General features: G+C 43.4%; 3 protein-coding genes and 2 non-coding genes across 6 annotated transcripts; 1 reads left to right on the plus strand and 4 right to left on the minus strand.

The window, feature by feature from the left end:
- Window positions 1–289: 289 nt before the first annotated feature.
- On the minus strand, window positions 290–8,588 carry hspa9 (heat shock protein 9). The gene is made up of 16 exons (XM_023959379.2): window positions 8,271–8,588; window positions 7,587–7,645; window positions 7,337–7,424; window positions 6,470–6,651; window positions 6,259–6,383; window positions 6,102–6,175; window positions 4,568–4,674; window positions 4,327–4,489; window positions 4,160–4,252; window positions 3,642–3,851; window positions 2,456–2,683; window positions 2,156–2,378; window positions 1,950–2,044; window positions 1,774–1,866; window positions 710–850; window positions 290–637 (listed from the first exon to the last, which is right to left on the minus strand). The coding sequence occupies exons 1-16, from the start codon at window positions 8,349–8,351 to the stop codon at window positions 554–556; spliced, it is 2,046 nt and encodes a 681-aa protein (XP_023815147.1). The 5' UTR covers window positions 8,352–8,588; the 3' UTR covers window positions 290–553.
- LOC111948087 (small nucleolar RNA SNORA74) lies at window positions 3,915–4,116 on the minus strand. The gene has a single exon (XR_002874071.1). It is a non-coding gene; the product is annotated as a small nucleolar RNA SNORA74 (small nucleolar RNA).
- Window positions 5,124–5,325, minus strand: LOC111948088 (small nucleolar RNA SNORA74). Its single transcript, XR_002874072.1, has one exon. It is a non-coding gene; the product is annotated as a small nucleolar RNA SNORA74 (small nucleolar RNA).
- Window positions 8,589–10,690: 2,102 nt separating the features above from the next.
- rab33ba (RAB33B, member RAS oncogene family a) lies at window positions 10,691–14,747 on the plus strand. Its single transcript, XM_004073592.5, has 2 exons — window positions 10,691–11,141; window positions 12,855–14,747. The coding sequence occupies exons 1-2, from the start codon at window positions 10,920–10,922 to the stop codon at window positions 13,338–13,340; spliced, it is 708 nt and encodes a 235-aa protein (XP_004073640.1). The 5' UTR covers window positions 10,691–10,919; the 3' UTR covers window positions 13,341–14,747.
- Window positions 14,748–15,893: 1,146 nt separating this feature from the next.
- zgc:113425 (uncharacterized) lies at window positions 15,894–23,050 on the minus strand. Of its 2 annotated transcripts, none has more exons than XM_004073661.5 (6): window positions 22,626–23,050; window positions 22,465–22,524; window positions 21,249–21,380; window positions 20,994–21,140; window positions 19,938–19,995; window positions 15,894–16,158 (listed from the first exon to the last, which is right to left on the minus strand). In XM_004073661.5, exons 1-6 carry the CDS (start codon window positions 22,788–22,790, stop codon window positions 16,049–16,051), a joined length of 672 nt encoding a protein of 223 aa, XP_004073709.1. In that variant the 5' UTR covers window positions 22,791–23,050; the 3' UTR covers window positions 15,894–16,048. The 2 variants fall into 2 exon arrangements, with proteins under 2 accessions (XP_004073709.1, XP_011478842.1); XM_011480540.4 differs by having other exon boundaries at window positions 15,894–16,161.
- Between the last annotated feature and the right edge of the window lie 713 nt (window positions 23,051–23,763).

The raw sequence follows: 23,763 nt of genomic DNA on the forward strand, positions 1-23,763 counted from the left end.
ATCTCAGGTCTATGGGACGAGAAGCTGAGCTCCATCCTCCGGCTGTGCCAGCAAGGCGTCCTAACACTCATTCTGATGCGTTCCATCGCCGCCGATGACCGAAGAGGCGCCACCACACTTTCCTGCGACTTCCTCCGCCTGGCGCACGCCGTCCGTGCAGACGTCTACCGGATGCGTTTGTAACCGGACGGTTATGAGGGAAAGTTGGTGAATTTTAGCAATGAAACTGAAAATGTCTCCACGGCCGATATGAAGCACAGCGTGCGAGAAAAAAATCCGACTCCAGACGTCAGAAGGAAAAGAGGAAATTTTTACTAACAAAGGAAATCAACAGTTTTGTAAAAATAAACACAATGCGGCCAAAATTAAATTACAGACAGACGATATATGAAGTGGACATTTATATTTTCTAGAATATTTTACTGCCAAAACACAGTAGAATAATACACTATGGAAAGAATGAGTCCGAACGGGCCCTCCCCCCGTCCCCGTCACCCTCCCCAAGCTCAAAAGTCCTCTGTTGTCACCGAGGCTCTCCAGCAAGTGCAGGAGTTTACTGCTGACCCTCCTTCTTCTCTCCTTCCGTGCTGGAGGAGGAGCTGCCGCCGCTGCTGCCGCCGTCACGCTCTGCTGCCATCTGCAGGAACACGGAGGCGGTCAGAGCTCCGCTCAGGACAAACTGCACTGCGGCAGCTGCTGGATTTCTCACCTTCTTGTATGCGACCTCGAAGAGCTTGAGTGACGCCTGCTGCAGGCTGTTGGCCGCCTGCTTGATGTTCTCCCCCGTTTCTGCCTCCTTGTTGGCCAAGATGTCCCTGACCTTGGTGATCTCCTCCTTCAGCTTGGAGCACTGCAACGGAAAACCAACCAACGGGGAACGTTAGGGGTCTGCGGCTCCGGAGCCACACGTGGCCCCCCTTTGACCCCCATCCTCGGGGAGTGAAAAACCTATTTAATTTTTAAAAGTATTTATTTTTCCAACTATAAGGGCACAACAAACGAAACAACTCATTAACAAACAGTTAAAATCAGAGCACATATCGGCTCTACGAGGCTCCTGAACACAGTTTTCCAACTTTTTAAGTCAGTTTTTGGAAAATGAATCAAGGGGGGAATCATTCGACACCGAGTATTTCATATATCGGAATAGAGCTGTGAAAGAAAAAGCCATTTCACACCAAACCTCTAAGGAACATGGACTAGCAATAGACCTGTATGAACACACGTTTATGCATGTCCTTGAACGCACCACACGTCCCCGGTCTACGTAGCTTAAGGGTCACTTGATTAGATCTGACTTAATTTTCAAAAGGTTTGAGTTTCTGCCTGAGATGCACCGCAAACTGTAAAACACAAGGTGTACTTTATTATTGTTAATCAGTGTCTACCATGTCTTATTTTGAAAGGACGTTATGTGAACCTCTGTCAAAAGTTATTAACTATTTTATATTTCAGAGAACTTTTATTCCAAAAAATGAAGTAAAAATAAAAATACTTTTTCTAAAGGGGGGAGTCAGACTTTTTAGCTCCTGCTGGGTTGTTGTCAGTGAGAAATTGACTTGAAAGTGTTAAAGGATTTCGATGAAGCACATTTTTAGTTTGGCTTTCATCAGGAAAAATGAAGCTTTTTATCAGAAGAGTCATTAAAAGAAACTAACGTGAGCAAAACTTGATTTGAAACCACTGAAGTGAAAAATGAAAATTTAAGCTCAAAACCAACACTGAGGTCTTTGAAATAGCCTCAGCTTTGGCTGGAGAAACCCAAACCTGTACCTCGTCAGCTGGAAGCTGATCCTTGAACTCCTCCATCTTGGACTCGGTGTCGTGGATGATGCCCTCGGCCATGTTGACGGCCTCCACGCGTTCCTGCAGCAGCAGAGACTCGGTTACTGGCGGGCAGCAGACGCGGCGGGAGTCGCTTTAGGACAACTCCTCCTCTGCGGCCTTACCTTCCTCCTCCGGTCCTCCTCCGCGTACCGCTCTGCATTCTTGATCATGTTCTCGATGTCGTCTTTACTGAGACCCCCGGACGACTGGATCACAACTGAGGAGGAGGCGGAGAAACAGACGGTCACACAAAGGTCGACGCCTTTAGACTAAAATAAACTAAAGCTGGTGAGGAAACGAGTGATAGTGGCTCGGCTGACGGACTCACTCTGCTGCTCGCGCCCCGTCCCTTTGTCCCTGGCGGACACGTGGACGATGCCGTTGGCGTCGATGTCAAAGGTGACCTCGATCTGAGGAACTCCACGAGGGGCGGGCGGGATCCCCACCAGAGAGAACTGACCCAGCACCTTGTTGTCCAACGCCATCTCTCTCTCACCTTGACACACCTTGATCTCCACCTGCGTCTGTCCATCAGCAGCTGTGGAGAACACCTGGACAGGAAGGGGGGAGACGTTACAGCGGGTCCTCCCGTGGGTCCGCGGGCTGCCAGTGTCAGCGGCTCCGGTACCTGGCTCTTCTTGGTGGGGATTGTAGTGTTTCTGTTGATGAGTTTGGTGAAAACGCCGCCGAGGGTCTCGATACCCAAAGACAGAGGCGTCACATCCAGGAGCAGGACGTCGGTGACATCACCGGCAAGAACCCCGCCCTGAATGGCTGCTCCTATGGCAACGGCCTCGTCTGGGTTGACGGACTTGCTGGGAGCGCGGCCAAACAGGTCCTGGACGGTCTGCTGAACCTGCAGAGAACAGGACGGTGACTCAGCAGACATTTCTGCAGCAGAAAAGGAGTCCAACCATAAACCTCAATCTTTGAACATAAGCTGTTTACAATAATGTAGGAATCACACCTACCCTCTGTTGATACAAAGTAAATGGTTCAAAAAGTTTTTAGCTTTAGATTTTTGGTTTAAAAACAAATTTAAGAGTTGACACAGAATAAGTTCTTGGAATTCAGTTTAGTGAAGCTTTGTGTGATTTTGTTTTTTCACTGTTTGGACTTCATTTTGTCTTTTTCTGGATTTACATATTTTTATTTTGTCTACATGTTTGGTCTTTTGTTGAAAGACAAAAGTCTGATCTAATTTTTTCTGATTTGTGCAGTAAAAGAAAATATATATATATGTAGGTATGGTTTTTTAAACAGTTTCCAGTTCATTGTAGAATTAATGTTTGCCACAAAAACAATAAAAAAATAGAATTTGTTAAGAGAAAATTACTTAAAAATGTTAAAACTGCTGAGGAGTAACGCCCTTAATGACCAAAATTAACTAGAGAAAATGTATGGTGCAATTCCACTTTTGACCACAAGATGTCAGAATTGCCCAACATACAAGAGACCCAGATCACTTAGAAAATCTGCTCTAACGGCTGTTTTAAGAAAATAAATCTAGTTAGATTTTAAATTTCATGTAAAAAAGTAAAACAAAAATATGACCATATTTGTGGTACTAAATTAATTAAATGTTCACATTCTTGCTAAAATATTATGAAAACTATGTTTGTCCGTTTTTACCATTAAATTACATTTTGAAATAAAATGTAGGACAACTTTTTTCTTTTTTTAAACAGAAGAAAATAAATCTAAATTTGAAACTAAATTTATGAAACAATATCCATGGTTTCATACAAACAGGACATTAAATGCTTTAGACATAACGTTATCTTCATTCTGGCGATTTCTGCGGCTCTGCTTACCTTCGGCATACGCGTCATGCCACCGACCAGCAGCACCTCCCCTATGTCGCCCTTGGACACCTCGGCATCCTGCATGGCCTTCTGGCATGGAGCCACGGTGCGGCGGATCAGGTCGGCCACGATGCCCTCAAACTGGGACCGGGTCAGCTTCATGTTCAGGTGTTTGGGCCCAGAGGCGTCCATGGTGAGGTACGGCAGGTTTATGTCCGTCTAAGAGAAGGAAGACGGTCACTCTGATCCTGTGATGGGGACGTTTTCTTGTATGCGTGTTGGTTTGTATAGCCCTGTACTAGGACCGTCCTGCAGCAGAACCAGGACGGTCCACTCTCACTGGGCTGAGCCCTGCGACCGCTCAGCAGCAACAGGTCCTAAAACAGAACCTGCTGCAGTGAAGCCGATCCAGGAGCTTCCTCTACCAGCACTGTAACGCTCATCCAGACACAAACAACGTCTGGACAGCTGACTGAGCGCTGGTTCTGACTTCAGAACTTCCATGAGGAGCTCAGCTCCCACAGTACCTGCAGAGACGACGACAGCTCGCACTTGGCCTTCTCTGCTGCCTCTCGGACTCTCTGCAGAGCCATGTTGTCCTTCATCAGGTCCACGCCAGACTGCAAAGGCGACAAACCCCGTTAACAAAAGCATGGGACACCAACCGGATAAACGAGGGAGGAGGACGGCCCACTTCTCTCTTGAACTCCTTCACGATGTGTTTAAGAAGTTGCTGGTCAAAGTCCTCTCCCCCCAGAAAGGTGTCTCCGTTGGTGGACTTGACCTCAAACACTCCCTTCTGGATCTCCAGGACTGAGACGTCAAATGTCCCCCCGCCCAAATCGTACACAGCAATGCTGCGGAGAAAAAAAAACAAAAACAGTTCGGTCCTGTGATCCCACAGCAAAGTCAAGGTTCTGGACCCTGCAGCTCACATTTTGTCCTGGCTCTTGTCCAGACCGTAGGCCAGAGCTGCGGCCGTCGGCTCGTTGATCACACGCAGAACGTTCAGACCGGCAATCTGCCCCGCATCTTTGGTCGCCTTAAAAAAATGAATAAAATAACATTTCAAATGTATTCTACTGTTTAAAACTGGGCAAAAAAAAGGTCAAATAGACTTTTCTAGTCTGCACTTCTTTAACTGTTTAAGCTGAGTCTTACTTTCAAACAAGACGCACAAAACATGCAAACATTTTACGGATTTTTGGGAGTTTTTACACTAGAAGAGCTCTGATTTACATGAAAGACTTTGAACTTGACCTCTAGATCTGACTCAGATACTTAAAAAGCAGACGACTGTTTTCCATCAGACTTAATTCTCTGCAGACCTACAGGACGTCACATGCACACAGGTAATGTTCAGGTAAAACTATTGTGATCCCTGCAAGTAAACTCACACTGAACTTTCTAAAACTAAGAGAGCCGAAAAACTAAGAAGGAAGACGGTCACTCTGATCCTGCGTTAGGAACGTTTTCTTGTATGCGTGTTGGTTTGTATAGCCCTGTACTAGGACCGTCCTGCAGCAGAACCAGGACGGTCCACTCTCACTGGGCTGAGCCCTGCGACCGCTCAGCAGCACCAGGTCCTAAAACAGAACCTGCTGCAGTGAAGCCGATCCAGGAGCTTCCTCTACCAGCACTGTAACGCTCATCCAGACACAAACAACGTCTGGACGGCTGACTGAGCGCTGGTTCTGACTTCAGAACTTCCATGAGGAGCTTAGCTCCCACAGTACCTGCAGAGACGACGACAGCTCGCAAATGTAAACATGTTGTTCAGGTAAAACTAATATGATCCCTGCAAGTAAACTCACCCTAAAGTGTTGCACAACATTTCTAGAACTGAGAGCAAGTGATATCGGACATAAGGTTTGAAGGCCATAATAAAAACTTAAAAGGCATTTCTGTTCATTTCTTTGCAGCTGGAATCCTGACAATTAAAAACACATCCTTTTTAGACTCTCAAAGTCTGCAAGAAACTCCTGCTCTTGATTCAAAGATTTGAAAAAGGAAAAGGTAAGAAATGCAACGTTAAGCTCAATTTTCTTTATACATGATGAAGTTCGGACATGAAGAGCTGGGTGTCGTCCGCGTAACACCGGAAGTGATTCTTGTGTTAACAGGATTTGACAGAGAGGCAGCAGGTAGATGAATAGCAGTTGCCCCAGGACAGAGCCCTGCGGCACACCTGTACTGACTGGAACTATAGTCCATATAGGAGGATGGTGTCAAAGGCTGAGCTCAGATCAAGTAAAAGGGGGATGGAGAGTAGGCCAGAATTTGCAGGAAGGAGAAAGTTGCTGGACATTTTGAGGAGGGCCGTTTCTGTGCCATGAAGCCAGAATTATTCATATAAGTTATTGCGAGAAAGATGGATTTAAAGTTTTCCTCTAGCCTCAAAAAATGCCAAAGAATCTGTTAAAAACAACCATTCTTTAAATCTTTAAATAGCAATGCAGCATGGAGTACCTGTCTCTGAGAGTCGTTGAAGTACGCTGGAACTGTGATGACGGCATTCTTCACTTTGGTTCCCATGAAGTTCTCTGAGAAGACGAACCCCATTTTCAAACTCTTACTCGGCGTCAGACGTCATTAACCTGCTATGATCCTCGGACCGCTTCCTCACCTGCGGTCTCCTTCATCTTCATCAGAACAAAGGCTCCCATTTGGCTGGGCGAATACATTTTCCCGTGAGCCTCGACCCACGCATCCCCGTTCGACGCTCGAACGATCTTGTAGGGGACGTTCTTCCTGGGAACAAAGAGGACAGATCGTTTCCCAACAGTCACCATCTCGTCCCAAACGCCCGCCTGGAGGTTTTAAATCGGAAGACTCACAGGTCCTTCTGGACCTCTGGGTCGTCGTAGCGCCGTCCGATCAGCCTCTTGGTGGCGTACAGAGTGTTCTGCGGGTTTGTGACCGCTTGCCGTTTAGCTGGCATGCCCACCAGACGCTCCCCCTCCGCTGTGAAAGCAACAACTGAAGGAGTCGTCCTGGCTCCCTCTGCGTTCTCTAGCACCTGGAAGCATCACGAAGGCACTCATGTCGCATCAGTCATCCAACAGCTGAATGTCTTATTTATTAGCTCCAAAGGTGTTTAAGACAGAAAAAAAAAGATCGATTCAAAAGTTCAATCTATACAATCAAAGAAGAGATTAGGTAAAGGGAAACCAGAGTAATTGAAGCAGTTCAACAGTTCTATACTGTGCCATAATGTAAAATTTCAGAATAAATTGTCATATCCCATAAACCATTAAACACAATCAGACTCTTCAAAATATTATAAAATCATAAATGAAAAAAATACAATCTTAAAAAAAAGAAATAATTTGATAATTCATTCATTTCTTTTTTTTATACTAAAGTTTTTTTTTTTATTTTGAAGGTTTCCACAAACTGGCTTCATTGTAGGAGCCAGTTAGCTCTTCAATTGGCTCCTTTATACTTAAACTTTATGTATAAAAACAATTATTTGAAGACATTTGACACACAAAAAACATTTCTGAGGCACATTAACTACTGCAATTCAGCTGTTTATCTTTTAACAAATTTTTTAACAAAAACTTTCACAATAAAAGGATATAAAAGTGTGACTAATAAGCCATTAAGTGCAATTTTTAGTATTTATATGGCCATAACTGAATATTGATGCCAGAGGGAAACATAAAGCGGATGAGAAGCTCCAGCGTTTGATGGAGCCTCACCTTGGCCTGTTTCCCATCCATGACTGCGACACACGAGTTGGTGGTTCCCAGGTCGATGCCGATGACGGAGCCCTTGATGGCTTCAGATCTGCAACAGACAGCAGTGACGTTCACGCCACGTGATGGCCAGACAACGCAACTCTAAATCAAAGACATGCTCTATCCATATGTTGGCAGCCAAGAGTTAATTCGCCTAAAAACTTACTCTTTTCAACTCAGTTTAGCTGATAAATGCACACATTCAACTTACGCATAGTTTCTTCTGGACAGGTTTCCAAGGACATCTGGTTTGAAGCCACTCCAGCACGCCTGTAATAATAAAATACTGAATCAAGAAACAGGTACATCTATAGAAGACTGATTACATCACAACACACATTTATATACATGCATCTAAGACCACACAAGTTCAATCAAATACCAGACATTAGAATTGAGGCTCTGCTCCCAAAACCGTTGTTCTCATGTGATGGGGGGTTAGGGTTCTCCATGTGATGAATGGGTGTGGAAAGACCTCAGTGAAGGTCAAAATCCCACACCACCCTAACAACTCATATTTTTGCTTTAAAACACGCAAACCAACTTTAATATCCTTCAAATCCATGCTTCGCGGTACCCGTAGCAGGGGTCAAGAAGTGACGTCTATTCTTTGGCCGTTCGAAATATATGGATTTACTTTAGTAAAACAATCTACTTTTTTGAGAATAGCTTCTCTAGACTTGACTGTAATTAAACCACCAAAAGATGTGGCGTTACAACACAAAAAACACGTGACTTTTTGACAGTCACGAAGCTTTAAGCGGCCTCATGCTAAAACTGTTAGCATGCTAGCAACATTAGCATGCGAAGTACCGGGGCACTTCACACTCATTTTGCAAAACAAAAACAAAAAAAGATCATATTGACGGTTCGTATGGGGACATTTGGAGTTTACCTTCTTCACCAGAGATGACACGTTCCTGGAGCACGACCTTGTCGGCAGAGACCTTGAAATGGTTCTAGCAGCGCTCAACATTTTTTTTCCAAACGAGCTAACTTGCTAACAAATTTGATAAAAACGTCAGGAGCGTCCTACGTAAAACTTCACAACTACCGAGACGCAAAGACAAGATCCAAAAAGCCTTTCTTTTTTTTTGTGGTTTTGGTAGACCTTTGAATGCGGCGTCCAGGAGGCTGACACCGGGACCAACGTCCAGTTCGACTGCGAAGCGTCTTCTGGAACTATCCTACACATGTTGCACCATGCACCGCTAAAGGACCCCGCGTTTAGTCGTTCGTGTATTGCCTGAACAATTTTTCAAATTTAAATAATATTCTAGCTTTATATTTTGCACTTATACATGCATTAAAGACCAATTAAGAAATTTTGTCAAACAAACTCACTAAATCTTCACAAATTTTATGTTAGGAGGGTGTTTCAATGTGTGGCGGGATTTTGGGCAAGAACAAGACAGACTCCTGTAGTGGACATGTGAAGGTCATGATGTAACGGCGGGTGCTCGTATTTTCACGTTTGTTACATCAGTAGGAAGTTAAATAAACCATTGAAACTGTATGAAACTTTAACCTGACCGTTACATACTAATATTTTGTTTGGTAGAAGTCTTTAACACATTTTAATGTTTAAATAAACTCGTCAAAATTAAAGAGGCGGTCAAGAAACATTCAAATTGGTGCAAATGTGTGCCACTTGTGTTAAAGAGACAGCTCTTTAACTAAGGGTTTACCAGTTACAGATATAACAAAACTGTTCTTATCCCTTCTGTTAACAAAGTAAATAATGAAAAGACTGCAAAAAATGGGATTAATTAACACAAAAAGTCGTGAAACTCAATAAAAAATCTGAAAGGACCCTCAATTTCAACCAACCTTTCCCTGCATCTCCTCTTTGCACAGTGCCGTCCCAAAACTTTCTGTTCCAGCTCCTTTCATGAAGGATTTTAGACCAGTACTCCAGGAAAAACACCAAAGAATAGCCCAATGTTTGGTTCTTGGTCTCAGGTGTTTTCTGCTGGTTGTGTTTTGGGTCATTAGTGTGTTGAAAGAATCCATTTGTGGGACTGGAATCAAGCTTTCAGGCACTTCTCGGCACATTGGACTCAAGAAAGCCTTGAAGGTACTGATGTTTGGTTCATCTGTGCACAACTTCTGGCACAGCATTGCAGCTTCAGTCCATATCCAAGCCTCTTCATGTTTCTTCATAGCAACAGTCTTCTTTTCTGCTTCATCCTTGCTTCTGTGTGGATGGAAGTTGATGTAGCCAAAAACATTTGAGGAATCTGCCTAAAGGCCATTTTCCTAAACACTCTGTGGCTTGTCAGTATGCACCGTGGTCAAGTTTGGCTCATTAATGTTTTCTCCTAAAAATAGTTATAGCTGTTGTCAAAGGCACATCCAGCTGCTTGGAGATGGTTTTATAGATTCCACATTTATTCTATTCTGATTTTTAATCACATGAAACAACTTTCTCCTTCCTCTTCTGTGACGCCCAGTGGTCCTACAAATGGCAAGACTGTAAGGTGTTAAAAGACTGCAAATCTGAGATGATACCTTAGTTGAAAATACCCTTATGAACTGATTCAATCCAGCCATCTTATTTATTTATTTTTTTTACATTTTATTCTGTCAGGTTGTAGGGTAGTGACCTCACAGCAAGAATACATAACCAGTTTGAATCCGGGCTGGGACATATTCTTTATGCACGTATGGTTTCGCGCGACCATCGTTCCAAATAAAAGGCTTCATGGGTTAATTGATGACTCTCGATTGTCCCTAGGTTGTTCCTCAATTGCTGCCTAGGGTGTAGTGTACTCTGCCTTTGCCTAACAGCAGCTGGCATTGGCTCCAGCAACCAGGTGAACCCGAAAGGGATTAAGCATGTTTGGAAAATGCATGGATGCAAAACGATTCTATCTGCTTTTCATGGATTGAATTTCTGTAAGTTCTCATTCATTATTTCTATCAAGTAACAAACTGTAATTTTCAGGCAGGGTCTTATTTTTCTTTCAATTTGCCACCAGTCAGCATGACATAAGCAGTTTTCACTCTGCCAAAAATAAAAAATAAGAATCTTGTTTGCAGCTAGATCCAGATTTCTTTTTTAATTATTAGCACAATGCAATATGTGAAAACAGAACACAACTTTTGATTCTAAAATTTGCTAATTATATAGTAATTACATTAGCTGGAACTTTGATGAGCAAGTCAATGTTGTCTTTTTATGAAACAAAATGTAATCTCTAAACATTTTAACTTTTAGTCCATGAAATGTGCACATTATCTACCAGTTTACCCATATTTCTGTGATAAAGGTGAACACCAGCTGACTTTTAAACTTTCCCAGAAATCTCGCGAGAAGAGACTTCATAAAATTGCTGTACGTGGCGTCTCGGCAGGTTTACTGAGTAGACTTCAATGAATCTGGAAGATAGTACATTTTTTGGTGTTTTATTTTCGTGAGATTTCCATGTTAGAATTTGGTTGAGAGCATGGTTATCCTCCAGCTCCCCGCGGAGGGGCAGCCTTAGCGCCGCTGAGGCCTCCTCCTCTTCCGCTGCTGACCAGCGCCCACAGGCGGACTGTCATGGCGGTCAGCGGCTCTGATTTTCCCGGCTCGCTCACCAACGCGGCTCTTCCTCCGCCGAGGACTCGCATCTTCAAAATCATCGTGATCGGGGACTCCGGGGTGGGGAAGACCTGCCTGACCTACCGCTTCTGCGCCGGAAGGTTCCCCGACAAAACCGAGGCCACGATCGGGGTGGACTTCAGGGAGAGGCTGGTGGAGATAGACGGCGAGAAGATCAAGGTGAGCCGCGGAGACACGTCCCCCCCACCGAACCGAATCCCACCGCTAGAAACCTCTTAGATCACGATCACTACCAGGTCCAATCGTCCTTATAAGGATTCTGACGAACAAAAACAGGATTTGGGTCTGTTGTGATGCTTAGAGAACAGACAGAATATCTGTGTGTGTGTGTGTTGTACATTCTGTGGTTTCAATAAAGTTTTTGTGCAGGATTCAAAATGATAGTTGAACTGAAATCACAGAATATTTTATGTTTTTACTATTTATATATAAATATATATATTTTTTTTGTAATAAAAACAACTAATCATTTAGCTTTCCACCTTTAACTCTATAGTTATGGGACCATCAATCGATGTATTGGACAATTGTTTAACCGAATAAAACTTTATTTATAAAGCACTTTTCTTGCAACTGTAAGGCAAAGCACTTCAATCATCTTTTGATCTATTTTCAATACGTTCCCAGCTGTCTTTCCATTTTGACAGCTTGATTTTTAGCCCAAAAAAAGGGAAAAACCTGTTATTCTCTACAAAAGTTTTTGCAGCGCGGCAGGAGTTCATTAGAAATTTGCCTCAGAGTTGTGGGCGGAACTGTTGGTGCAGAGTAAGCCCGCCTCCTTCCCCATCATCCATCTGTTTAAACCCTCTCCCGCAAGCTCACAGCCCCAACCTAACAATAGTGGTGCAACTATAACGGCACGCAATGTTGGACCTATCCAGCCGTGCAGTTTAGATCCAGATTCCATTACGTACATGGATGCATCAGAATGGAGTGGAGCAGGGGGCTTGTTGTGGCCCACCCAGTACATTTACACACACAAGAGGGATTTTTGTTTGCTTCTGATTCACAGATCTGAACAAAGAGATGCTCACTGATGCAATTTTAAGATGAATTTTCTTGTCCTCCATCATGACAAAAACGCCATATGAGACAATTTTCATTGGAGTGGATCTTTAAAATCGAAATGATAAAATACACAGAATGCCCTCAACCCTCCCGACTTCCTGGTCCCAGCACAATGAAACACAAAATGACAAGAAAAATCAAAATCTAAGTATAAATAGTAACAGACATGAAAGTGGAAACCTGGCAAAGTGATATAAATAACCCTCTGTGTGTTTGTGGTTAGAAACATAAAGACTTTAGATAAACTGCTGTTTGAAAAACTTGTGTTTCTAAACGTGCTGGGCGGGACAACAAGCTTCCTGCTCCGCTCCATTCTGATGCAGACAAACAGATCCATGAACGTCTTTGTTTTCCTCGTCTGAGCTGGAATCTGGATCTAAACTGTGCGGCTGGACGGCTCAGATATTGCTAACTCTTTTTGTTGCACCGATAATGTTAAGTTAAGGGTGTGAGGGGCTGTAAGCTAGCAGGATAGGATGTAAACAGATGGCTTATGGGAAGTGGGGGCGCAGCGGGGAACTCCTTGCCAATTCTCCCGCCCAGAACTCAGAAGGGAATTTCTAAGGTACTCCCGCCGCTCTGCAGAAACTATGTCCTAGAAAATGATGCAGGTTTCTTTTATTTGTTTAAAACCGGTACAATCATAATCAAAAGACCACTGGGAACACTTTGAAAATAGTTTATGGGGCCTTGAAAGCTTTTATTCCAAACAATTCTTTATGATGTTAAAGGATTTTCTGTTTTCAGCCTCACGTTACCGGTAACTGAAACCCCCTCAAATGTTTCTCTACCCCCTCCCCACAGATTCAGCTGTGGGACACTGCAGGCCAGGAGCGCTTCAGGAAGTCCATGGTGCAGCACTATTACCGCAACGTGCACGCCGTGGTCTTCGTCTACGACTTGACCAACGCCGCCAGCTTCCGCAGCCTCCCCGCCTGGATCGAGGAGTGCAAGCAGCACTCTTTGGGCACGGAGGTCCCCAGGATCCTGGTGGGGAACAAGTGCGACCTCCAGGACTCGGTGCAGGTGGGCACGGACGTGGCGCAGCAGTTCGCGGACTCTCACTCCATGCCGCTGTTTGAGACGTCGGCCAAGGACCCCAACAGTCAGGGAGGCGGGAACCACCGGGACAGCGACCACGTGGAGGCCATTTTTATGACCGTGGCCCACAAGCTGAAGTCTCAGAAGCCGCTGGTCCTCAGCCAGCCTCCGGAGAGCTCGGTCAGCCTGAGCATGGGGAAGGACGTCGGGGGGGACGCGTCCCGGAGCTGGGGCTGCGGCAGCTGCTGAGCTGGAGCTCACCTGCAGAGGAACTTTTCAGTGGTCGCGCTTTAGTTTCTATGAGTTTTGTATGATCTTACAAAGGGATCATCAGCCTGAACGGCTGCCCGCTCAGCAGCAGAAAACATCAAGCTTTGTTCCTGGAGTTCCCTCAAAAGGGAGACGCTGCGAACGGACCGGTTCTGAAATTATTCTGTTTGCATGATGGGCTGATCCACAGAAGGTGTCCAGAGGTCCGAACAAACAGAAGCTGCAGAACCAATGACTTACTCTGCTCCGCGTGGATCTATCTGATGCTGAATCACACTGTAGAGCTGACATAAGCTCCTCCCACTCACAGCTGATTGGTCAGATTGAACCAAAACATAAAAAAATGGCTATTATCAGAATTCCTTCAATACTTCCAAACCCCTAAAAGACTATACAGTGCAGGACTATCCAACACTCAGGATTATGACGTAATTTCCACCACATGTTCATTTTTCTTTAACACGGACGTCTCCCATTTGCCAAAGTCAAAACCTGATAAACATTTTGTAAACACTAATTATGAATCCGCTGTGTTCTGATGAGAAAAACGTAAAAAAAAAACAGTGGCCAATTGTTCAAATGCAATGCATTGTGTTCTACATTTGTCAATCTAGTCAGCATTGATGCACATTTGTTTTTTTTCCAGAGGCTTCTGGGAAATTTCCACGGTCCTGGATTTTGGAATTGTAGATTTAAACACCCAAAGAAAAAAGATGAATGCTCTCTGGGCTAAAGGCCGTGTCCCACAGCCACTGCGTACATTTCCGCGTATGGAATGTCGGTCTTCCGTGATCCATACATGATCTACGTCACTCAGGCGTGTTTCTTGCGTTGGTCATTCTTCGATGTGCGCAGATGTCCGTCGAGGGTTTTTCGGCCGACGGGTTTTTACGTGAATTCGGTTCAAAATTTTTGGTCGGTTGAGAATCACGCTGTTTATGCCTACTTTACGTAGTTTGTACACAATCATCACATCCATCTTACGCAATTATGTGTGATTTTTGCGTGAATGTGTGGCTGTTCCACGTATGTCTAACAGACTTAACGCACGGACCACATGTTCTACGTTAGTTTACGTGTTCTTTGCGTGGTTATTCGCACTTGTGTGGTTTCAACGCGGTTCATTCGTGATCCATCTGTGAAAATTTCACCAAAAGACCACAACTTTTCTCACTTTTTCCACATATATTCACCTATGACCAATTTTCATCCGTGCAAAATGGTCAAAGCGATTTAGCGGCTCTGTGCCGCGGCCTTGAGATGTGAGGAAATTTGGACACAACCCAACATGAACCGCTGTTATTCATTTCTCCTCCATGAATCCTTTTCAAACGGTTGGTACTTTCCATGAATCAAAAGGGACGCCATTCATACGTCATCACCAAATGGAGTCCCTGATAGGTCAAAGTTCAACCGGTTTAACTTTTAACGAACGTTTAGTAAGTAGAGCCCGAAGATTGACATAAAAACATAGCGTTTACTTTACTTTTTGTTTCATTTTCACATTTCTAAAGCTCCATGTGGGTAGAGGGCGCTCCTTTTGGCCCAACGGCGAGGATTTAGCTGCTAGCTCTGGGCACGCTCAGTTTGCTGCGGGTCCAGATTCCTCTGGTTCTGGTGCCGGTAAATTTGCACTGATCTCATCTGCTTTTTTTTTTAAATGTTAAAATACATCATTTATACATCAACAATAACTATTGACCAATAATGTTAACGTTAGCTGCAGATTCTTAAAGAAAAACCTTAGTTTGATTCAAAATGTTACCTTTCAAAAATTGAAAGTAGTCTAAATATGAATGTTTTTCTATTTTCAATGAGTCTTTCAAAGATAATTTCAACTAAAAGCTTCATTTTCTGGGATTTTAGTCTTTATTTAGGCCGTTGTGTTTCTCCAGGTCCAGTTTATTGACTGAATTACCAAACGATCAGAATAAATCCGTATATATAGGATCAGAATATCGTGACATCACGGTTGCATGTTCATGTAGGTCCCAGACGTCAGTGACCCACTCTGATCAAAACGGTGTCTTTGTGGCATTTTTCTGATGATGGAGGACAAGTATCACCAAAGATCCCCAACCAGCTTTTATTTTGTAGATAATGTGTCTTCAACACCTTGTTCTTTTTAATGTTGGTGGGATTTATAAGTTGGAGTGTAAACAGAGAGGATACCTACCTTGAGTTTCCATTTCTATTATAATTTCACGCCTTGTTCAACCTTCCCTGCCTCCAGAATCTCACCGTGAAGCTCATTTTGTATGTTTGTACCTGAACTTGTTCTGTGTGGCGGCTCACGCAGGAGCAGAACGCCACAGCTGGTCCTGTGGTCGTGTTTCTGTTGCCTTTATTTCTGCTCAAGTGTCCTTTTTTTCTGTTGTCCGAAGGCCTTTTCTTTGCTTATTCCTGTCAGCGCACATCAAACGGAGAAAAAAAAAACAAACACATGAAAGCAACACAAGGAAACATGGAATGTTTTACTCTCCTTGCAATAAATCGCATAAAACCATCGAAAGTCGTCTTATTTATAAAAAAAAAAAAAACCTGCTTTTATTTATGAAAAACACCAACGATAAATGCGTAAACGCGACAAAAAACGGGGGTCAAACACATGAATTACATGGATACGTATTTGAAATATGGTTCACGTTTTCGCAGCTTCAGGAAGCAGCGCGTCCAACCCGGAGGCGTCAGGCCATCCTGCTGTAGGGCGGCGCTCTGGAGGCGGCGTCCTCCTCCTCCTCCTGTGCGTCTCTGTAAACTGGCTGAGCTGGAGAATTGAAGATCCTGTCGTCGCCTCCTGCTGGAAACAGAGCACAACTACATCACAATTCAGGAGTGGTAAAAAGAAATCAGGCTTTATCAATTTTCCACTCTGAACAATCAACTAACATCCATCTGAGATAAGAAGAGGAAAAAAACTGTTAGGTTTATTGTCCCATCAGGCCACTCATTCGTCACAATTTAAATGAATAAACCATTTTTATTCACGCATCCAGTCAGATATATAATCTAGCCACAGGGGTTGCAAGCCAGTTGCCTCTGTGCCGGTCCCAAGCCCGGATAAATAGAGAGGGTTGCGTCAGGAAGGGCATCCGGCGTAAAAATTGCCAAATAACCATGCGAATCATCCACAACACTTTAGACATACCGGATCGGTCGAGGCCCGGGTTAACAACGACCGCCACCGATGCTGTTAACCTACAGGGTGTCGGTGGAAATTTGACTACTGTTGGTCGAAGAAAGAGGGGAGGCAGAAGGGTCCGTGGCCAGAGAGAGAAGGGAAAAGGCAGGAACATAGGTTTGAGAATAGGGACTCTTAACGTTGGCACAATGACAGGGAAAGGCAGAGAGCTGGCAGACATGATGGAGAGAAGGAAGGTAGATGTACTGTGTGTGCAGGAGACAAGGTGGAAGGGCAGCAAGGCACGTAGTATTGGAGGAGGATACAAACTGTTCTATCATGGTGTTGATAGGAAGAGAAACGGGGTAGGAGTGATTCTGAAGGGGGAGTTTGTAAACAGTGTTCTAGAGGTGAAAAGAGTCTCAGACAGGATGATGAGCCTAAAGTTAGAAATTGAAGGGGTGATGGTGAATGTAGTCAGTGGGTATGCGCCACAGGTTGGCTGTGAGTTAGAAGTGAAGGAGAGATTCTGGAGTGAGTTGGATGAGGTCATAGAGAGTATCCCCAGAGGAGAGAGAGTTGTTATTGGAGCAGACTTTAATGGGCATGTTGGTGAGGGCAACAGAGGTGATGAGGAGGTGATGGGCAGGTTTGGTGTGAAGGAAAGGAATCTGGAGGGACAGATGGTGGTGGACTTTGCGAAGAGGATGGAAATGGCTGTAGTCAACACTTACTTCCAGAAGAGAGAGGAACATAGAGTGACATACAGAAGTGGAGGTAGGAGTACTCAGGTGGACTACATCCTATGCAGACGAGGTCATTTGAGAGAGGTTATTGACTGCAAAGTGGTGGTAGGAGAGAGTGTAGCCAGACAGCACCGCATGGTGGTGTGTAAGATGACTCTGGAGGTCAGGAAGAAGAAGAGAGGGAAAACAGAAAAGAAGACCAGGTGGTGGAAGCTACAGAATGAAGAAACTTGTGAGGAATTTAGGCAGAAGTTGAGACAGGTCCTGGGTGGTCAGGATGAGCTTCCAGATGACTGGGAAACTACAGCAGAAATTATCAGGGAAACAGGTAGGAAGGTGCTAGGTGTGTCATCTGGAAAGAGGAAAGACGGTAAAGAGACTTGGTGGTGGAATGAGGAAGTACAGGACTGCGTCCAGAGGAAGAGGTTGGCTAAAAGGAAGTGGGATGTAGAAAGGACTGAGGAAGGTAGACAGGAGTACAAGGAAGCGCAGCGTAGAGTGAAAAGAGAGGTGGCAAAGGCCAAACAGAAAGCTTACGATGAGCTATATGACAGGTTAGACACAAAGGAAGGAGAAAAGGACTTGTACAGGCTAGCCAGACAGAGAGACAGAGATGGGAAGGACGTGCAACAGATAAGGGTGATTAAGGACAGAGATGGAAAGGTGCTAACAACTCAGGAGAGTGTACAAAAAAGATGGAAGGAGTATTTTGAGGAGCTGATGAACGTGGAAAATGACAGGGAAAGAAGGGAGGAAGATGTGGTTGTTGTGGAGCAGGAAGTAGCAGAGATTGGAAAGGAGGAGGTTAGGAAGGCTCTGAAAAGGATGAAGAGCGGAAAGGCCGTTGGTCCTGATGACGTACCTGTGGAGGTATGGAAGTGCTTAGGAGAGACAGCAGTGGAATTTCTAACGAGGTTGTTCAATAGGATTTTAGAGAGTGAGAAGATGCCTGAGGAATGGAGGAGAAGCGTTCTGGTTCCGATCTTTAAGAACAAGGGTGACACGCAGAACTGCAGCAACTATAGAGGAATAAAGTTGATGAGCCACACAATGAAGCTGTGGGAAAGAGTAGTGGAAGCCAGGCTTAGGAAGAAGGTGGAGATTTGTGAGCAGCAGTATGGTTTCATGCCCCGTAAGAGCACCACTGATGCCATTTTTGCTTTGAGAATGTTGATGGAAAAGTACAGAGATGGTCAGAAGGAGCTGCATTGTGTGTTCGTAGATTTAGAGAAGGCGTATGACAGGGTGCCGAGGGAGGAGCTGTGGTACTGTATGAGGTCGTCTGGAGTGGCAGAGAAGTATGTCAGAGTAGTTCAGGACATGTATGAGAGAAGTATGACGGTGGTGAGATGTGCTGTAGGTCAGACAGAGGAGTTCAAGGTGGAAGTGGGACTACACCAAGGATCAGCTTTGAGTCCTTTTTTGTTTGCTATGCTGATGGACAGGCTGACAGACGAGGTAAGACAGGAATCTCCCTGGACAATGATGTTTGCGGATGACATTGTAATTTGCAGTGAGAGTAGAGAGCAGGTGGAGGAACAGCTAGAGAGGTGGAGGTTTGCTCTGGAAAGAAGAGGCATGAAGGTCAGTCATAGTAAGACAGAATACATGTGTCTGAACGAGAGGGATCAAGGTAGAAGCGTTAGGTTACAGGGGGCTGAGGTGAAGAAGGTGCAGGAGTTTAAGTACTTGGGGTCAACAGTTCAGTGTGATGGGGAGTGTGGAAAAGAGGTGAAGAGGCGAGTGCAGGCAGGTTGGAGCGGGTGGAGGAAAGTGTCAGGAGTGTTGTGTGACAGAAGAGTGCCAGCAAGACTCAAAGGAAAGGTGTACAAGACAGTGGTGAGACCAGCTCTGCTCTATGGGTTAGAGACGGTAGCAGTGAGACAGAGACAAGAGGCTGAGATGGAGGTAGCAGAGATGAAGATGTTGAGGTTCTCCTTAGGAGTGACCAGGTTAGACAGGATAAGGAACGAGTACATCAGAGGGACGGCTCATGTTGCCTGTGTTGGCGACAAAGTCAGAGAAGCCAGACTGAGATGGTTTGGACATGTTCAGAGGAGGGATAGTGGATATATTGGTAGAAGGATGTTGGAGATGGAGTTGCCTGGCAGGAGGGCAAGAGGACGGCCAAAGAGGAGATATATGGATGTCTTAACAGAGGACATGAAGTTGGCTAACGTTAGGGTAGAAGATGTTCATGATAGAGTGAGGTGGAAAAGGATGATTCGCTGTTGCGACCCCTGATGGGAAAAGCCGAAAGAGAAAGAAGATCCAGTCAGATATATATTTATAAAGTTGCTGCTGGTACTAAACTCTGCAGATGTCAGACTGAAATCACTGTTTTATTGGTTTGAACTACTCCTTCGTTTGGTTATCAGACACGCTGATATCTCATGGACACGCAGGCTTTACAGCGGTCACATTCAAGCTTTAGTCATCCCCGATAAACCACCATCAACCGTCTTCATCTGAGCAAAAGGAGAAAATAGTAAAACCCAACAACTGCGTCTGTAACAGCAGTTCTTATGACTGTTGGAATATTTAAAACTCCCCAGTTTCACTCAGGTATTCTTTTTTTTTAACGTTGTTTCAGCGTTCAGTCAAATCGACTACACTGGAGAATGGAAAGACTTTGGGGGCAGTCTACATCCTGGCTGCTCGGAGTAAAAGAGTTAAAAGTGTGATGGTCGCAGGAAGCAAACTCCCTACCCTGCCACCTGCAAACCATCTCTGTGTCTCCAGAGTCGCTCTGAGGAACCAGGGTTTCCTGAAACAAAGAAAATAAAGTAGACATAAAACATGAGTCGGGCTGTGGGTCAGCGTACGGCGTCAAATCAGGATCAGCTTAAGGGGAAAACAAAAATCCGATTAAACATTAGAAAATAGTTTCAACGCGAAACTAAACTTTGTGAACTTGAAGGAAATATTGAAATAAAATGTTGATTTGAAAAATAATATTTATACTTGAAAAAAAAATACTAAAAATGTGAAAATAAATAGTAAATTTGAAACTTAAGTTCAGTTTTTTTATTTCAATTTTCAGTTTTGTTCTTTCAAATTTGCTGAGATTTTCTCTCAGTCCCCAATTTACAGTTTACATTCAAAAATTTTGTTTATTAGATTCTAATTTTACGTGGGGGCGGGGCTTATTGGCTACCGGGACATGACTGACATCAGGAGACAAAGATCATGATGACATCATCATCAGGACAGTTTTTGTTTTTAAATACAATATTTATTTCAAGTTAAAAATGATTATTTTTTCAAATTTACTATTTTATTTTTCACATTTTCTTCCAGTTTACAATGAGTCCATTCAAGTTTAAATAACATTTTTAAATCCAGGCTGAGAATGGAGGATAAAGTCATATGTACACAAGCTGTCGTTTTTATTTATTTTATGTTTTAAATGTTTACATTTTTATTGTAAATGTAATTTACTCCTTTGATTCTTAATCTAATTGGGACATTTCCTTGGTAAATAAAAGTTAAATAAAAAATAAAATTAAAACTTATTATTTTTTTATTTTACAACATTGTTTTCATTTCCCTTAACGACCGTAGAACACACAGATAATCACAATAAACCATAATTTATTAAACCAAACCAATGCAAAGTTTGTCTTTTAGTTTGAACTTTTACTTCCTGGAGTCTCTATAATCCACTTTATGACAGTTTTTTTTTGTTTGTTTTAAGAGAAAAAAAAACAACTTTATCCACTCGATGATTGAAGTCACATAAATCTGTGATGCTGAACTTCCTACCAGTCCGGTTCGGTTGTCATAGCAACCACAAAAGGGGAGACTGCGACAGCCCACGAAGGCGATGAGAGACGAGAGAAGTAGGCTGATCACACAGGTGAGGATGATGGTGGAGTTGGCGCCCTTCACCATCCGATGAAGAACAACGGTCTGCGGAGAGATGAGAGCATTTTTCCCACAGCGTGCCGCCGTTTTATAAGTTAAGTTATGAAGCTTTGCCTCGGAAAGAGCGGCCACGATGCACACGGGTTGGTTTACCGCTTCTGCAGTGTTCAAGTGGTGGAACACATCTTCATCTTCCTCGCCGTAGGTGAGAGTCAGTCCACAGTAACCCGATATGACCACCGAAGCCACACAGGACAACCCAGCAGCCACGAGCATCGCACTCACCTGGAGAGGGACACCGCAGGTATAAAGCATCCTCCACATGAAAATGAATCTAAAGATCTTCACTTAGAAATTGAAACATCAGGGTTTTTCTTGTAATTTGGGACAACAATTAGTTTTTAATGGAAGAATTTATAATATGTATAAATATCTATAAACAAAACAGTTTTAGACTGAAAAATGAAACCATAAAAAATTGTTGCACCTTTCAAAATAAAATACTTCCACCAGCTCTGAGGTGGGGGCTTTCAAGACTTCTCAACAAGCCGCATCTTAAAGACCCACTCTGATGAAAATGGGGTTTTTAGCATCTTTTTGTGTCATTTTTCTAATGATTGTTAACTAATACTAATTAATACTAATGAATATTTATTTATTCACGTTTCAGTGAATCAGGAGCAGACGCAAAAATGCCGTTCGAAAAGATCGCATTTGTAGAGTGCAAAATACTCTGAGCGGGGCCACAAGCTTCCTGCTCTGCTCCATTCTGATGCATCCACCTGCAGACCAATAGATCCATGTTCGTCTCTGTTTTCCTCGTCTGAGCTGGAATCTGGATCGATACTAAGCGGCTGGAGGGCTCAGATATATTTTGCCATTTTTGTTGCACCGCTAATCTTAGGTTGGGGTTGTGAAGGGCTGTAAGCTAGCGGGAGAGAGTGTAAAAAAAAAAGGGATGATGGGAAATTAGCACAGGGTTACTCTGTGCCAACAGTCCCGCCCACAACTCAAGAGGTGAATTTCTAATGAACTCTGCAGAAACTGTCTTTGAAAATGACATTTTTTGTGATTTTGGCTAAAAACAGAATGATCCTAATTTAAAAGAATACCCACACACCCACTTATCAAACTTTCAAAATGTCATATTTTTAAGTTTCACTGTGTAAATATTTCATATAATACTGAAGCTGTAATGGCACCTGTTGTAATGTGGGTTTAAATTGTGATTTATGTAATCTCATTTTTACAATTTCTTGAGTCTACTCTAAAGAAAAAGGCGATAGATTCTACAAATACTTTATAATTTTTTTTTTTATAAAATAAATAAAAACACAGAAGAGATTTAAAGACAATCTTTAACGCTTACCAGGACTGAATTTTTCCTTTGGGAGGCAAACAGAGCCAAAACCCCCGGAGAGGCCATGATCTGAAAGCACAACAGCAGGCTGCTTTAATTAAACCCACGCAGAGGCCTGACAATCATTAACCGCTGTGATCTGCAACAGCGGGAAAAGTTCACTGCCTCACCAGTCCTCCCCACAGCGGCGTCCTGCTGCGGCTCAGCGGCGTGCTTTTGCGGAAAGCGGCGTCCATGCAGCCGCACACCACGCACAGACCCGCGCAGGCGATCTGGAGGATGCCCAGGATCAGAACGCCCTTTTGGTTGAAGATGAAATACCTGTAGCGGTCCATCCCACGGCATGAACTCTCGCGGGGAAGTAGGACGGCTTGCTCGGTTGAAATGCGGGATCTCTCTGCCGGACTCTGTGCGTTCGGACCGTTTGACGTTTCTGCGTCGGTCTCACAAATACGAGGACGGAGGGCATCAAGTCTCTGACAGCGAAACGGGGGCTGGACGCATCAGCAGGAAGGTGACGGTGGAGGAAGTTTACCCATTAACCTGGAGGACCGCGGCAGGTGAAACGAGGAGCTCTCTACGCCCTGAGTCAGGACTGCCAGGACCACCGGCCACGCCCCTTCGCAACCGACAGTCCAAAGGTTTTTCAGGAACAGATTGTTGGATTCGGATCTACATGTTAACTTTTCAAACAAATCAGGATCGCCTTAAAGTGAATAAAAACCAGATAGTAAATATATAAAAAAGAGGAAACTTAAAATTATTCTTGCAGCGCAAAAGTAGCCTAAATATTGTTAAAATATTACATAAATATATACATTTTTAATTAAAATTATAAACACCTGAAAATATTTATACACTGAAACTTAAAAATTAAAACATTTAAAGTTTGATAAATACATCAGTGAGTTTTAAAAAATGTAAGAATGAAATTACAGTTAAAAAATAGTTTGTCAAAGTTTGTAAACTTGAAGAAATGTATTTTATAAACGTATTTAAAATAAAAAATGCGAAAGTTTGATAAATGCATTTTTAAATACAAAAAATACAGTTTTAAATTCAAAGAAATATTAAAGGTTTTTATAAAAAAGTTAAAATATTGAATTAAAAAAAAGAAAAAAAAACTATTACAAGCCTGAAAGAAATATTGAAATTCAAAGGAAATATTCAACATTTTATAAATTCAAAAGCCGAAAGGCAATGTTTCATGTGGACCCTGAACATGAAAACATCCCAAAAAGCTGATTTATGAAGGTGTCACAGCTGTTCTGTGAGAAATGACTGAAAGAGATCCGTTTTAGTCAAAAG

This window comes from Oryzias latipes, chromosome 10 (genome assembly GCF_053564925.1).
Source record: "Oryzias latipes strain Hd-rR chromosome 10, Olatipes_Hd-rR_3.1".
Classification (NCBI taxonomy): Eukaryota; Metazoa; Chordata; class Actinopteri; order Beloniformes; family Adrianichthyidae; genus Oryzias; species Oryzias latipes.

Coding starts and splice junctions, on each gene's coding strand:
- hspa9 (XM_023959379.2), bottom strand. CDS start 8,351: ATGTTGAGCGCTGCTAGAACCATTTCAAGGTCTCTGCCGACAAGGTCG. Junction 6,652..7,336: donor TGGATGGGAAACAGGCCAAG/GTGAGGCTCCAT, acceptor TGATGCTTCCAG/GTGCTAGAGAACGCAGAGGG. Junction 638..709: donor TCGAGGTCGCATACAAGAAG/GTGAGAAATCCA, acceptor GTGTTCCTGCAG/ATGGCAGCAGAGCGTGACGG.
- rab33ba (XM_004073592.5), top strand. CDS start 10,920: ATGGCGGTCAGCGGCTCTGATTTTCCCGGCTCGCTCACCAACGCGGCT. Junction 11,142..12,854: donor TAGACGGCGAGAAGATCAAG/GTGAGCCGCGGA, acceptor CCCTCCCCACAG/ATTCAGCTGTGGGACACTGC.
- zgc:113425 (XM_011480540.4), bottom strand. CDS start 22,790: ATGGACCGCTACAGGTATTTCATCTTCAACCAAAAGGGCGTTCTGATC. Junction 22,525..22,625: donor CGCCGCTGTGGGGAGGACTG/GTGAGGCAGTGA, acceptor TTGTGCTTTCAG/ATCATGGCCTCTCCGGGGGT. Junction 19,996..20,993: donor ATGACAACCGAACCGGACTG/GTAGGAAGTTCA, acceptor TCTTTGTTTCAG/GAAACCCTGGTTCCTCAGAG.